The following is a 16,924-nucleotide window of genomic DNA, read 5'->3' as shown; positions in this document are numbered from 1 at the left end:
GTTCTGTCTTCCAGTTCACTGATTCTTTCTTCTGCTTCATTATGCTGTTAAAGCTTTCTATTGAAATTTTCAGTTCAGTCTTTGCATTTTTATCTCTAGGAGTTCTATATTTTTATTGTTTCAGTTCTTTTTTCATATATTATTGTCCAAATTTTGGACAAAATTATTGACCAAATTTTTAATCTATATATTCTTGTGGTTCATTACAGTTCTTTATGCATATTATTCTGAGTCAGTCATTTCATAGATCTTCATTTCTTTCAGGTCCATTATTGGAACTTTCTTGGAGATGTCATGATTGTGACATCATTGTGTCCTTATGTTATCTGTACATTTGAGGAGCAATCTTCTTCTGCACTTCATAGGTATTCTTTGACAGGTATAAAGCGTCACTATTTAGGAAGGGCCAACTGTTGACAACCCTAGTGAGGTAGAGCTTACTGTTAATTCTTTAGGAGGCTGGGCTGCTGCATTTTCTCTGTTACTGAATGGGGGTACAAGCTAGATTCCACTGAATTATACAACCACTGGCCTATACCTGGGGATATGGATTAGCATGCCTCCAGCTGGGTTCCTGAGTGGGAAGGAATGCCCCCAGATCGTGGTTGAACAGGGCTGGAGGTAGGCCACAGGACTGCTTCAAGATCTGTAGTTGGACCAACGTTGGTAGGCCTGTGTGTGGTACCACAATTGGGTGTTATTCAGCAAGTTTGGGCAGGAGGCAGGACTGCTCTAAGATTGCAGATGAGAGTAATTGGAATCAAATTTTAGGGATGCTTCAGGATGTCTAGTTAGGCCCAAGGTTGGTGGGCCTGCTTCTGGGGGCACAAAGGAGCCTGTTCCCTTCTGGGTCCCTGGGCAGCCAGGACCATGCCCTGACCAAGGCTGAGAGGAGCAGAAGCTAAGTTATGAACCCACTTCAAGATCCATATTCAGAGGGAGGTCAACAGGCCTGTGCAAGGGGTACAGATGGATGTGCATTCCAGAGGGTCACTGGGTGGGCAGGACTGCTCCTGGACTGTGTCTGAGGAGGGCAAGAATCCAGATACAGGACCGTTTCATTATCTGTGAGGCCAAGCTCACCAGACAAACCTGTAAGGGGTATGGACTGGCCTGCCTCCCAGCAGGTGCCTGGGCAGGCAGGACTGCTTTCAGACCATGGCTGAGAGAGGCTGAAGCTAGGTCACAGGTCACTTCAGGGACCACACTGATGACCAAGTTTGGCAGGTCTGTTACCCAGCACACAGACAGGCATGATTCTTTCTGGGTCTCTTGAGAGATGGTGCTGGTGGTAGGACCAAGGAGAAACAGTACTGTCCACAGGGAGATGTGGCTATTTCTTGGTCTGTAGGTGGGACCATAGTCAGTGGACTTGTCACTTAGCCTGGTGGATCTACCTTTCCAAAATGGCCTTCCTCAGTCTTGTGCTCTATCAGTTTTGCAACTTCCTACCTGGATCTGAAAACTCCCATACAGACACTTCAGTTTATGGAAATTATAGTAGCAGTGGAGGATTCAGTAGGGAATCTCTTATTTTGCTACCTTACTGATGTTACTCCACTATCATTTATTCTTATTTCTTTTCTTAAATTTCAGATTGATAGGAGGGCACAAATGTTTAGGTTACATTGTTTTCATTTCTAAGGTAAAGTTCAAGTTGTAGTTGAGCCCTTCACCTGGGGGCGTGCTGAACACCCTCACATTGTGCACATAAGGTGAGATCCTGCCAATCACCCTCCCTCTTCCCCTTCCTTTCCTTTTGCTAGATTATATTTGTGTTTTTCTTTTGTGTGGACTTGTAGTTGTTTATATATTGGTTTCATATTAGTATTGAGTGCATTGCTAAGAAGCAGGTGTAAGAACTATATCCAGGTAAACAGAAAAGATAGAAAGTCTCCCCTCTTTTTCTTATGGATGCATTTATTCTTTTTCTTAATACAGTTACTTGTTGGAAGAAGCCTCCTGCTGCCCAGGAGAGCTCTCCACTTAGGCAACATATTTTCTGAATATGCAGGTTGGAAAGCTTTTCCTAGGGTATTAGTATAGGAGCAGTGACGTATCTGATAGATGTAAGCAACCTTCTGTCAATAAATGCACATAGCTGTAGCACTGCTCATCAATTAAATCAGCAGGAATAATCAACTTGGGTAGTGGGAGAAGGCAGATGGAGGGACAGATAGCTGTCCTATTACAGAGGGTGATAGAAGAGGATATTAGTCTCCAGCTCAATCTTTGTACTTTCTCATTATGGGATGGACAACTCTCTATTTCCACTGCTGTGATAGAAAAGGATAAGGCTGAGTTGTTTATGTGATTGGCCCTTCAGTGTCAGCTTCTGGTACTAAGGAAGGGGGAGGCAGGGAGACGACATTTTCAGAGTCTGCTGTCAGGGCTTTAAAGAATCAAGAAATATTCTGTTATTATATGCAGAATTTTGTACACATAGATTTTTCTAGGTAAAGGAAGAAGGCCATTTATCAGATTCTCAAATGGGTCTCTAATGCAAAAGAGTAGTACAATGTTGCTGCCTTGTAGGAGCAAATTTTGAGGTTATGTTTCAGGATAGCCACTTAGGCAACAGATTTTTATATATATGCAGGTTGGAAGGCTTTTTCTCCATTTCTTCCATCAGGATGGTCTGGGATTGATGAGGACAAAGGAAAGATCTATTTTACCATCCTCTTCCCCATGCAATGCATAAACATGCCTTTCCACTCTTCATTGATGGCTATTCTTTACCACCATTACTAGTATCTCTTAATCCACCTGTCTTCACAGAACATGCATATCAAATACTATCTTAACAGCCATCCCCAGTCATAAATATAGTGCAATTAATTAGATGTCTCCTCCTGAGAGCAGGAATCATTCCTACATTTATATAAATGCCCAGTGTCTTACATAATGTTTATTAAAGTCAAATGAATTTAATTGGGTTGGCTACTTGGGTGGGTGAGGCAAGATTCATAATGTTTCTACAAGCAGTAATACTCCTTACTAAACTTTGAAGACTGCTTTAAGTTAATTTCTCTAATTATGAGAAGTCAAAGAGAATTATCCTTGCATACTTTAAAAGAAGAAATATAGTAATTTGCAAAGGGCATGGATTCTTCAAACATTATGAACTATGAGTTAGAGTTAACAACTTAGAAAACTATGAAATGAACAGAACTCATCTAATTTCAGTGCAGCAATTATAGCTTTTTGAGACTACATGAAAAAACCAAAATGTGGTTACTATAGCAGTAAATTGGTCTCTAAGAAACTCTTTTATTTTCTGAAGGAAAAAAATAAATTTCTATAATAGAGTAACCAAATGATAAGGAAAACAATCCACAAAGAAACACAAATGTATCTGGAAACAACAAAAAATGATCCATTAGCAAATACTGCAGTGAGGGGAAAAAAGAACAAAATAAGAGTAAACCACTAAAGCAAGCAAATGGATGCCAGTTTTTAAAGAGAGAATGTTATAATGTTATTAAAATTGTGAGTGTTTTTCCAAGTTACCTTAGCGGCTAGGAAAATGGAATATTTTTTATTATATAAGGAAGGAATTAATCTTGTGTAAGATACAGACATTAAAACACATGTCAGCTAAGGAGCCCAGTAAAAAGGAGATTATTTTTCAAGAATGACTAAACTTATGAGAAAGCATAGGACAATTTTCTAATGCATGATCATTTTCATTAGTGAGAAATACATTCTTTCAAAATTCTGGCTTAATGAGAGTGAAAAGGTTTCAATCCATTTAAAACACCACAATCTCTTCATCAAGCATGTGGGAGTAATGCAGTGAAATTCTCTATATTATGTAGAGTTTTTGTCTAAATATGGCATAATCAAATGTAAATTGGTTACCGTGATAGCTCTTAAAACAGCGGTGATGGTTATTAAATGTTTTCTAAAAAGGGCCAGTCAGTATTTCTGACTTTGTCAGCTAGATAGTTTTTGTTGCAACTACTCAACTTTGCTATTGTAGCAGAAAAGCAGATATAGACAATATGCAAATATTTACTATTTATGGATACTGAAATTTGAATTTCATATGATTTTCACATGTCACAAAATGTTTTATATCTTTCTCTCAACTCTTTAGAAATGTTAAAAAAAAAACAACCTTTCTTAGCTGACACGCTTTGCAAAAAACACGTGGTGGCAAGTTGGATTCGGACTTCACGCTATTGCTTGCCACCCCCACTTTTAACTGGTTCATTTATTCTGTTACATACAAAGTACTATAGAGAGTGCTTTGTTTACAGAGATGCCATTTTCTTCCACAATGTGTTAAGCCAGAAGGAAAAAAAAACCTTCCTTGGAATTTTTTTTTTTTTTTTTTTTTTTTGAAATGCCCCCGGAAGGATTGCTGGGAAAAGATGACACTTTTAAATAGCCTTTTCTCTGTCCTGCAACAGGCCATTCAATCACTGCAAACCCAAACACAGATATTTTATTTCTCCTATCATCCTCCAGGCACAGAAATCAATAGGACTGATCACAGAGGCGTGTGCCTAGGGGAAAACAAAATATTCACAGGACTTCTGCCATCAGGTCCAAACACGGCACTCCGGGTTGCAAGCTGATATAAAACTCAGAACCTGCCTAGATGAGGTATGTCCTTGCTGGCATCCACACATATCTTGATTCCAAATGGCAAAAAATACAGAACAGAGTCTTTCCCTATTCTTGCATTCCTGGTCCACAGGACGATCAGCAGTGTTCCCAGGTCTTGTTCCTGATACATGGCAACTATGACAACAAGTCTTACTGCCTGCTGAGTGTTAAGACTTCCCTGGGGAAAATGACTTTGCCAGCTAGCTTGGAAGGCTCCATTATTTTAGGCACAGACTAAAGTAGAGCGACTATCTTGATCCATTTGGATTGCTATAACAAAGTATCTTTGCATGGAAGGCTCCATTATTTTAGGCACAGACTAAAGTAGAGTGACTATCTTGATCCATTTGGATTGCTATGACAAAGTATCTTTGCATTAGATACTCTTGCAAAGTATCTACTAGACATGTATTTCTCACAGTTTTAGAGGTTGGGAAGTCCATGATCAAGGCACCAGCAGGTTCAGTATCTGGTGAAGGCTCCTCATAGATAGCACTTTCTTACTATATCCTCATATGGTAGAGGGGGCAAGGGCGCTACCTTCACCCTCTTTTGTAAGGGCCCTGATCTGATTCAGGAAGGCAGAGCTCTCATGGCTTAATCCCTACCCCAAAGGCCTAACCATCACATTGGGTATTAGGTTTCAACATACGAATTTTGAGGAGACATCGGCACTCCGACTGTAGCAGTGGCCAACCCTTCCAGGACTAAGGAAGTTTCCCTGGGACACAGGCCTCTTACGTGCTAAAACTGGCATGGCTGGTCACCCTAAAAATAAGTCTCCTGTCTTTCTATTGTTTTGTGTGCCTAATTCTTCCAAGAATGCTTCACCATCCAGAACTTCTTTGTGAAGCAAAATCTGAACTAGCTATGGGAAAAAAGCTCTGGAAGACCCCAGAAATATTCTACTCAATGCTTTTCCCAAAGTACAGGTATATTTTTGTTATGAGTGAGCAAAAATGTTAGGAGATCCCCTTCTCAGTTACAAGTGTTCTGATAGCCTCAGGTTCTGTTTCAATCTTTTATAAGAGACAAATTCCATATCTCCTTATTCCTCAACATCCCTGTAGCATGAGTACATCTGTTTAGCTTCATATGAGAAACTTCTAAAGACCCCATTTTGCCCTAGATTCACTGAAGAAGGGTAACTCCAGTGGGACTTTAAGGGGATTCTTAACAAGTATTTTAACATAACATAAAATACATTTTCTGGTGTCCTATTAAGAATATCCCGCAACAGGGCGCCACCTGTGGCTCAAAGGGGTAGGGCGCCGGCCCCATATGCCAGAGGTGGTGGGTTCAAACCCAGCCCTGGCCAAAAACTGCAAAGAAAAGAAAAAAGAATATCCCACAACAAACGATTTACCCGTATAATAAAACTAAACCAATCAACCCAGTTTGTTAGCTGTCCTAGCTTTGACCTAATTATCCTCTTGCCTCCACTGATAATCTCAAAATTCCGTAATGAATTACACAGTCGAACATGAAAAATCAGTGAACTGTATGTTTGTATATCCATGGGATTATGTATATATAATAACTCATCACTTACATTAAATTGCATTTTGAGCTCCCTGATTATGGAAAATCAATGTGTTAGTAATTCTGGAAGGAAAAACAATGTCACCTTTGGACCTAGGAGTCATAAAAATTTTGAGCTGAACCATGTGCACCCTCAATGTCAACACTGAGTGATCATTGAGGCATTTGCGTTTATGGAGCATGTATTTTTACATCAGAGGTCAGTGTCAGTATTTGCAATGATGTGAATGTTTAAGGTTGTCCCTCACGAAGCTCTTCCTCTGCCAGACAGGTTTCAAAACTGTGTAGCTGCCTCCAAGGCAGGACAGGGCACAAACGAATAAGTCACCCACCTGACCAGGTCGATGACCCGCTCCCTGGGTGCAGCACTGACCGGCTCATCATTAATCATTACAATCTGATCTCCTGGGATCAGCTTGCCTTCCGACGGGCCACCTGGAGACAAAGGAGGATGAAGTACAGTGAGAAGATCATTGGTACCCCATCAGAAGTCTCCTTTCCCGATCTTGATTCATTATGCGCAAATGGAGCGATCAACGGAAACAAAACTTAACCATGCCTGCCTGTTCTTTGGACAGGTTTGAGGCCCAGGCTGCACCCTTCCTGATTAAAACGTCACACTCTGTAGCCTAGAAGCACATGCATATGGATCGCCTGGGGTGAGGTAATGCACTTCTCATGAGCTCGTATGGGATGCTGCTGCTGTTGGTTGACAGACCATACTTTGTGTGACGAGGCTCCTGGAAGAAGGTAGTCTTCCAACAGGTAGGCAATCAGTTGTGTTGATACCATGCAGCCAAAGCTGCAACCACCTGGGCACAGCTGGATTTGAATAAAGTTACATTTATGTACCCATTACAAGAAAGGAGGTAGCATACCGTGGGCAACTGTAAGACATCTCAATGAGAAGGTATTAGGAAGGGCTTCTTATAAGACTTGCCCTTGTGGTAATAGGTGCTTTGGGGGCAGGTTCAAGGAAGTGGGGGTTTTCAGTGGATTAAATGCCGACAGGAAGTGGGGTAATTCGATCCTGAGCACCTTAATGACTGCCTAGAAGGTTAGAGGAAGGAAGCAGAGCAACATGTGAGTGATAAGTCACTCATATCAGTGGGAAGGAGGTGTGCTGGGATGTTTGCATCTGTGCTCACAAGTGCTAATAGGAGAGTCTTGTCTAAATACATCATGGTCACAAAGTGGCCTTGTCTGCTATTGATATGTGGTGATTGTTCATGTTCAAAGGGACATCCAGACCCAGCTGTGAACAGCTGTTTTTATCTTTGAGTAGTGTTTTCAGGGAGGGAGTACAAAACTATTTGGTGAGCATTTATGGTGCACCAGGCAATGGGCTGAATGCTTTGCCTAGTAACCTCACTAACAACTATACTCCCTTCCGTATGAGATAACTGAGGCTCACACAGGTTGAAGAATTGGCTTGAAGGTAGAACTAGATTTCAGCTTGGATTCTTCCAAGTTCAGAATGGCCAACACGTGTTTTGCACTTGCCCCCATAATTTAAAACCTAATCACTGCCAGGTCTTTTGACATATAAATTGTGTGAAGCATACATCTATAGTCAAATAAAATCTATAAGCCAATTACCTGGGTTGTGCTCTAGATATGTGCAATTACCTCCCAGATATTCATATGGGACTATAATATTATTCTCTACTCACTCACATACTTGGCTTTGTCTTCTGGGGAAAAACCTTAACACATCCCCATATTAGTGATAGAAACTACTCATTTCACAGATATAGGAACAGAGATACAGTGTTTGAACACATAAGGAATTCAGAAAAATCACTTGGGAAACTTACTGTAATTATTGAATTATGTGCAAGCAATCACTCAAATTCACCCAAACAAATGGTTAGAAGTCAAGTGCTGTTCAACTACAGAAAACATTTCAAAGTAATTGTTTGGAGGATGTCAACTATAATTGTTTAACATTGTAACTATCTTATAAGAAAATCACTGTCAGATTAACAGAACATATTCTTACATTTGATCTATGCTTTTTGAACGAATAAAAATTGATTAAAATATTTTGATTAATTATTGTTTAATCAAGAGTTCTAGAAGAAGCAATACACAGTCCCTTCCAAAATATGAAACAGTGCCATATTTTAGAGAATTGTCTTGTGTTTTTTACTGTGAAGACTGGATTGTCTATTATAGAAAATCTGATCATGCCACTGAAACCCCTTGGGACTTCAGTAGAGTCACTTTTATGATAGACACAGTTTATTTGACCAATCTTTTCACTCATAAAAATAACTGGAAATAGTCGTCTTTGACCTCAGCGTTCACTTTTTTCCCCACTCGTCTCAAAATGGTCTAACAGTAGGTGTTAGTGTCTTTGAAGCTAAGGAGAATTGAGGGAAAGAAGGGAAGAGGTCAATAGAACAGTGAGATGTATAAGTAAATGAAAAATAACACTTGAATTTCCAGTCAGCTCCTGGGAGGATGTGCACTTTGGAGAATCTCATAATTACAGACGTTAAAATATCCCAATATTATAAAACAGCATGCCAAATATGACTCCATTTTTGAAAAAATGTCTCTACCCACATAGATAGTACATTATAGATGTTGTGTATGCAAAATTATATGTCCACTACACATACTCTGTTTAGGTGATTTTTTTGACTTTTTCCTCTATACTATCCACATTGTTTATATTTTTAACAAAGCATTTGTTATCACAAAGGCAACAAATCTATTTTGAGAATAAAATTCTCAATTGTGTCAAGCTCAACAATCCCACATAGAACACAAATACAATCTACATTTAATGAAACAAAAAGTTCAGCTAACAGAGTAAGAAGTTGCACAGTAGGACAACGGTGGGGATGAAAAAGACAAGTTCTTCTCAGCACAAGTCTAAAACGGTTCATTATGATGAACTCAACTGGCCAGATATGTTGAGTTTAATAATAATACCAGTGAACATCTATGAAGTGAGCAGGACACGTCCGGCCCTCTTCTAACTTATGCATCCTCTCTGCAGGCTTATAAGGCAGATGCTGCTCTGCTCCCCTTTACATGGAGGATATAGAGAGTGACATGCAGCGGACATACAAGAGAGTTAACATGGAAGCTACAGCCTCTAACAAGGGGCAGACGCAGGATTCAAACTCAGTCTGAGTCCAGAGTCTGTGCTCTTAAGTGCCTACTTTACTACTAAATGCTGTTATTCCTTTGCAAAATCCTGGAAAGAAACTGCATTTTGTCTGCAAATCAACCTAATACAAGTAAGTATATAAATATATAGAATAGATGATATAATGTACATTTCTGGGAAAGCAAAGACAGCCCACTCCAGGTGATTCCCTTGTAGTCTACTATTGTATTTAACTGTGTTGCTAGTGAAACATCTGTATGTTCTAATATGTTAATTATCTGGTCAGAGTGTAGAATTTAAGCAATTTGACAAGTACTGGATCAGTCTGAGTTTGCTGTGTAACAAGCCATACCCAAACTCAGTATGGTGATCAATGATCATTTCTTCTCATGCTTATGGATCTTCAGGGTGACCGTGAACTGGCTGAGTTAGGCCAGGCTCAGGGGGCAGTTCTGCTTCAAACTGTGGATCGGCTGTGCTCAGCTCCCAGCTGCCGCCTTGCTGCTGCATGTGTTCACGCTGGAGCTCAGGTGGAAGGGCTAGCAGCCGCTTAGGAAAAACTCTGTTCTATGGCCATAGCAGAAACCCAGGAAACAAACTCAGCTGCACAGGCTCATCTTCGCTAATATGCCATTGGCCAAAGTCAGTCAGGTAGTCTGGCCCAACAGTACTGGGGTAGGGAAACGTACTCTCCCCTAGTGGGAGGGAAGTGCACATTGTGAAAATAACCCAACCACCCTGATGACTAAATCCTACTGTAACTTAACACTACTTCCTGCTCTTCTTCCTTAAGGAATTCTTCACGAGCTTATTGTAATACAGCACAGTGCCTGCCTCTTATGGTTTGCATTCAGATGTTAAGAAGTGGGTCATTTCCATGGTTACAAATCATGGCTCAGTATTTCTTGAGTCAAGCGATATGATGGATTTGGCAGTTGAAAACCCCGTCTGAGGGGCCATGTCTGTCTCTCTGGGGGTCTGACTCTATCCAGGAGTTACAAAAACTCAGCTAGCCTTAGCAGCCTGGGCACTTTAGGAAACTGAACAACAGCCGAACTTCTGGCAGGGTGTGGCAGGCAGTCCCCCAAGACCAAGGACTGGGGTTGGGTGCTTGCTTACCTGGTGTTACTGAGCGAACGACCACTGGCTTTTCACTCCCTGCCACAAAACCAAATCCCAGCACTGGGTCCCTCCTCATTTCCACCTTCCGAGGAGCCGGAGGGATGATTTGGCAGCTCTCAAACCGAGGGTCGTCGAATGGGATTGCTTGTGTCATGTGACTGTGGAAAAAGCACACACCAGAGAAACGAGGCATCAATGAATGGATTGGGCACTGGCCTGGCAATCACATTCTCTCCAGTTTCAAGCCTATTCTCAGGTAGAGAGTGGGAAGGATCTAGGGGAGACCCATAATCATGCTTCTGCTTTAAGCCTCTGCACTGCCTGTTCCTCCAACCCAGAATGCTTATCCTGCAGATATCTGCATGGCTCACCCTCCCCTCTCTCAAGGTTTTGACCACCTTAAAGAGGACTATCCTGGCCACATATCTAAAAATTGCAACCCTGCTCCCCCACACTCCCATCCCCTTTACCCTTGTCTCCTTTTATTAACCTATAGCACTAATCGCCTGCTCCTCTGCCTACTCAACTGGAAGACAAGAAGGATGAAGACCTTTATGACGATCCACTTCCACTTAATGAAAAGTAAATACATCTTCTCTTCCTTATAATCTTCCAATAATTTTTTATTTTCTCTGGTTATTGTCAGAATACAGCCTACTAATAGGCTATTAGGAAGGCTATTCATAGCCTTCTGGGGGTGTCAAGTCATATACAGATTTATGATCATGTTAGTGGTTAGTACCCCAAATTCTTGTGCTGTTCAGGGGTCAGTTGTATACTTATTTATCTCAGGTACCTAGGAATAGTCTCTGGTATATAGTATAGTCTTAATTAGAGAAAAAGACATTTCTTTGTGGAAAACTGTCAAGTTATAACTGATACACTGAGAAGTAGCCTCAGAAGGTTGAACATTTAGGGCTTCTAGCCCCCATCTAAGTTGAAATAGATTATTTTGGTGCCAAATACATCCCCCTTTCCAAAGAAGTTGAAAACTTAGCTCTTGGCATTTATTTTCTGGAAATATTTTCAAATAATTTAAATGAATCTTTTCGTTCATACCTAAACTTCAGAAGTCTTATCAATCCCAACTTGAAATTTGTAAAATGCTTCCAAAACATATCTCATTTGATCCAAAAATGCTGTTGAGAATGAGAGCACATTGCTGGTATTATTATCTGAATTTTCCCAGTAAGGAAACTGAGATTAAAACAGCGGCTTATAGGCACTTGGGTTCTGTGGGGTATGCCAGAGGGCCAGGCAGACACCCCCTCCCTCTCCTAGGCAGCCTCCTTTTGGGAAGGAGTCTGAGCACTAGAAATCTCTTTAAAGTAATACAAGCTAAGATTATTTCAAGGACATGAGTTTAATTCAATTTTTTATCTCTCTAATCTTTGGTAAGTAAAGAAGATCATTTTAAAATACCTTGGAAGATGCTACTCCATATGGACAACATATTGTTCAAATGTAATAAAGGAAGAGAAAGAAGGAATTCAATTGTCCCGTGTAATTAATAAGAGTTAGGTAAGATCAATAGAACCCCTCTAGGATCTGTTCTTTAAGCATAACTCACTGTCGAGAAAAAGAAAAGTTTACAATCCTTTTTAAACAGAAAGGAAGTGTCTTTTTCATTTAGCTGCTGTGATCTGGAACACTAGGAACTACCATGTTGTGTGTCCTGTGCTAACACTCAACTGTCACCGTATTTTATTCTTAAAATCTCCTTATGATGGAGGCAGTTTGACCCCAGCTACCCGCTATTTGCAAATGCTGGGAGAGGAAAAACAACTGGGCCAAGGTCACACTCTTCTTAGGTATAAGCCACGTGCAATCCATGCCGGGTCTTCTGATTTTAAGTGTGCTGCACAAGCCAGCTACCTAATTTGTAGTGATAATGCAAAAGGAAAATGGGGGGCCTCTCATTCAAATATGATTAAGAATTTCAAGATGGCAGAACATTAAATTCAGCTGAGGTCCCTGTGTCACTGCCTGGTCACATGCCCACCCCAATGCCCCACCACCATTCTAGAAAATTCTAGGCTGAGGGTGGTGGTAGTTGTAGGGTCAAAGGGGGAGGGCATGTTTTATGTGAAGTTGCAGGTGTTCGTCTTGACCCAGAGATCATGGTTTGGCACATGGTTGGGATGGATGAAGAGAGGTAGGCAGAACTCAGATACACAGGAGATCACAGGAAGCGGCCTGGCCATCACATGACAGAATTCAAGACCCTGAGTGAACCAGCAAAATCACTACAGAGTAAGCCCCATGGAGTGGAGCAGGGCAGGAGCCTCAGGGAGGGTCAGAGACAGAGGTCGGGGAAGCCAGGGCTGAAAACTAGGATCTCAGTAGGACCTCTGATACTCCCACAGTGGTCCCCATTGGACAGGAACTTGACTTCCTGACATCGATCCCTCCTACACCTGAAATAGGTATGGCTGAGCCTACCTAGGCATTGGACTCTGTTTGGTTCCCTGGTCTCCTAAGAGATCACCATTTCAGAGCAGGCCACTGTTGGTTCTTGAGCCACATCTGTGAACAGTTCCCTCCTTTTATCTCCAGATGAAGTAATGGGAAGAAAGGGCAGAGGATAAAGGAAGGACAGAAGGGACGGAGAGGGAAAACAGAATCCACATTTTTGAAGCCTGGACCTTAAGTTCTGAGTTTTCACCATCTTACACAGCAGACATACCAATGAGAAAGGTAAAACTTATTGAAGCTAAGTGACTTGCTAATGGTCACACATGTTACAGAACCGAGGTTGACTTAACTCTCAATTCCAAGCACAGAGAGGGGCTGAGGAAGGCTTTTCATCCTGCTGTTGCCAGTTGTGCGAAAAGCCCAAGGCAGTAATTCCCAAACTTCACTGCACATTAAAATCACCTGGGGAGCTATAAAAACAACCTAATGCCTGGGTTACACCGCAGACCAATCAGATTGGTAAACCTCAGCAAGGTTGGACAATCACTTATCTGTACAGAGAAGGGTGGGGTACAGCGTGCTTTCTAGACAATAGACAAAGAGGACACGCAGATGTCCCTGATCGTCTCCTCTGCCACCCGTTACAAATGTACATTAAAATACTTCAAATCTGTATAGCTTGATCATCCTCCTTCCACTACATGATGAAGTAATGGTATCTAATTTTTCAATGCTTCATTCAATAACTATCATATTATTATTTTATTAGTACCTGACACTTATTAAACACTAATTTCATGCTAAGCTTTGTTTGTTGTAAATGGCTCCCATATGCTAGTTCACTTAATGCTCTGAAACTACTCCGTAATGCACTCATTTGTTCATTTGGTCAATTTGTTAAACACCCACTGGATTCTCGGTTCTGGGACTACAACAGGGAAGAAAGTAGACAAAAAATAAAGTGTTCACTCTAGTGTTCAGAGGCAGAGAATCACTAAGAAATTAGTAAAATAAATTGAATATCAGGTCATTATCAAGACTAACTGAGAAAATAATGCAGGGAGGAAGGGTTGAGGGGGAATACATCCAACACAGGAGCCACCGATGCAAAGGTCCTGGGGCAGGAACATCCCGGAGGCTGGTGGGGCAGGGGTTAGAAGCAGGGAGGGGGTAATAAAGAAGTGATGGGGAGGGTGAAGATCACACCGGCTCTCGGAAAGACTTTGTCTTTTGTCCTGAGTGGAACAGGCAGCTGTTGGAAGGCGCTGAATGGAAGCAATGGGAACATCCGAGGAGGGGGACGTGTAGAAGCAGGGCCCACTGGAGGAAGGACAAGCCGGACAGAAAATTGTGATGGCCTGGACCAGGGTGAGGGTGGCAGATGTCACAGAAATTGTTGGGCTTTTAATATATTTGGAAGCTGCTTTGACAGAGCGGGGTGGGACTCTTACTCTGGAGCCTTCTTCCTGCACATATCAGATGTTCCTGGTGAGGACGGACCTCTGAGCATGTTTCCTGACACAGCCCCACGTCCTGATGTATCCACGCAACAGCGTTTTCCCTTCAAAAAGATCATACTCTCTGGTTTCTACAAGAAACAAATTCTGAGGCACAGCGTGAATGTGATAAGTGATGGAGTTGTCTAATATGAGACTTTGGAGCCAGACTGTGTGTATTTGAGACCCAGGCACCCTGTCCCCCCGCCACTTCCTAGTGATGTGACCTGTGCACATTACTTCATTATCACTCCGTGCTTCTGTTTCTTCATCTGTAAAATGATGATCACGATAGTAACAACTTTATAAGATAGTTATGAAAACTGAGTGATTAAATGCAAAGCACTTAGCAAAATGTTTGACACGTAGTAAGCACTTGGAAGTATTAGCTGTTATTTTCATCTCTGGAGATCAATGAATAGACAGGAATAGATTTCAGACATTATGAACTCATTCTATCTTAAAATACAAAACTAGGCCAGCTTGATAGCTCACACCTGTCATTCTAGGACACTGGGAGGGCAAGGTAGGAGGATTACCTGAGCTCAGGAGTTCAAGACCAGCCTGAGAAAGAGCGAGACCCCCGTCTGTACTAAAAATAGGAAAAAATAGCTGGTGGTGTGGCGGGTGCCTGTAGTCCTGGCTACTCAGGAGGCTGAGGCTGAAGGATCCCTTGAGTCCAGGAGTTTGAAGTTGCTGTGAGCTATGCTAATGCCATGTCACTCTACCCAGGGCAACAGAGTGAGACTCTGTTCCCCGCCAAAAAAAATACAAAATAAAGTCAATAACGTTTTAAATACCTGGAGCCAAGCGTTGTTGGCAAAAGGTATTACAAAGCCTAGGTAAGCTCTGAGGCCTTCAATTTGAAAAATCCTGGCAAATGTAATGACCCGATAAATACAAACACACACTGATATACACAAGGCAATATTGTACCAGAACACAAAAGAATAAAAGAGGGTAGGAGAAAATCCAGGCGCTCTACTGACTGAACCACTGTTAATAAGTTTTCCTCGGTCGTGTTTTTAGACCATTAAGTGAACACTGAGTACAGGGCTGGGGAGAAAACCTGAGTCTTGAGGAAAATGAGAAGCACCTAATAATTGTGTTCCACAGGTAGGAATGAGCCAGACAGAGGCCCTTTCACCTCAGATGCTGCCACCCTGTGTCAACAGAAAGTCTTACATTGGTTCTTACCACGTCATTGTTGTGTCCCCTCCTAAATAAGGTTTGAAACACAACCAATGTTCTTTTGTGGTCTCTACTTGTTTTAGCATTTTCATCTGTGTTAATGACTTTTTGGATTATTTGTGTTTTGCTTGCACATTGAGGATAATCTACCAATGTCATTATCAGCTTCTTGCTCAACAAGTTGTGTTTTCAGAATAAATTGTCTAAAAATAACCAACCCCTGCCTCTTTGCCAGTAAAAATGGATCCATACTAGAATGTTCCCCCCAGGAAACATTTGGTTTTACATATTAAGGCAAGGAGTTTTGGCCCTGTACTTGCAATATTTTTTTATAGAGATGTTATGTCCTTTTATAATGAGCTGAAAAAGCAACATCTTTTTTATCAGCTGAACATGCTTCAGTGAATTCTGATTGCTGAGACTAGAAGAATACAACTGATAAACTACACAAACCTCTGTCTCCTGCCCTCAACATTCTCCAACAAATTCACAGAGAGGCCAGGAATCTATGACCTGAAATTATACCTAGAGTATATTAATTGAGATGAAAAATGTGTTTATCAAGATAAAGCGAGCAATCTTCCTATTTCTAACAGATTTCATTTCAAAAGAAATGATGGCAACCCTGCTGCCTAACTCCCCATAACAAAAGGAAAGGGCTTTCCTTGAACTCTCGGAGCCTTTCTTCCTCAGCAGAAATAAAAGCCTGATACATCCCATGTATCACAAAGAATTGCTTTGACTGGTAGAAAGCACCCTGTAGGAAAACCTAAAGTCATTCCAGTCTTTGATGCACTCATTAAAGCCAGCAAGGTCCTTTTTGGAATATGTGCTAAGTGGAAAGACGGTGGAAGGAAGAACCAAATTTAGAAGCCATTATCTTTGGTGTGGAAGTTAAAGAATCTGGGAAGGTAATGGCAGGTGGGCCACCTGGGTAGTTAAGACCGGAACAAAAATAGGTATAAATACTTACGGAATATAAATAAACACATGTGCCCAAGTTATACTTGAGAAGGTCACTGTTGGTGTTACCCTTCAGGGATGGCCAGCTGTGAGTACATGAGAGCATCAAGAATCAGCGTATGTGTTCTTATCTTGGTAGCCCTGGTCTGTGTGCTAGACTGACTTAGTCTTCATTTACCCCCTAGGACAGGATTTGCTACCAGATGCCACATTCCTTTCCAGCACCTTCCCATTGTCCAGAGTGCATGTTTCTCCACCCCTCAACTCTGCTAACATTCCATTGCCCAAAGAATGTCCCATCACGAAGCCCAGAAGTGACAAATGAAAAACACTTGTGCATCTGGGCACATGCTCTTACTGCTTGTCATCTCCATGAAAAGACCTTCTCAAGGTGGCTGCTGCCCCTTTGGCCTGGATTCTAGAATGGGCAAGTGTAGGCCAGATCAGAGCCGCCCAG

The 16,924-nt window shown here is 41.6% G+C and overlaps 1 protein-coding gene across 1 annotated transcript in view; it reads right to left on the bottom strand.

Moving 5' to 3' along the window:
• Positions 1–16,924, bottom strand: part of FRMPD4 (FERM and PDZ domain containing 4) — a 597,878-nt gene that overhangs the window by 100,082 nt on the left and 480,872 nt on the right. The window contains exons 3-4 of the mRNA XM_053580630.1: positions 10,400–10,560; positions 6,489–6,591 (exon numbers count right to left, since the gene is read on the bottom strand). Coding sequence (XP_053436605.1) covers positions 6,489–6,591; positions 10,400–10,560 — 264 coding nt within the window. The remainder of the gene's footprint in view (positions 1–6,488; positions 6,592–10,399; positions 10,561–16,924) is intronic.

Source organism: Nycticebus coucang, chromosome X (assembly GCF_027406575.1).
Source record: "Nycticebus coucang isolate mNycCou1 chromosome X, mNycCou1.pri, whole genome shotgun sequence".
NCBI classification, from domain to species: domain Eukaryota; kingdom Metazoa; phylum Chordata; class Mammalia; order Primates; family Lorisidae; genus Nycticebus; species Nycticebus coucang.
Note: the sequence above shows the minus strand (reverse complement) of the source record. Positions and strands in the feature narration are given on the sequence as shown.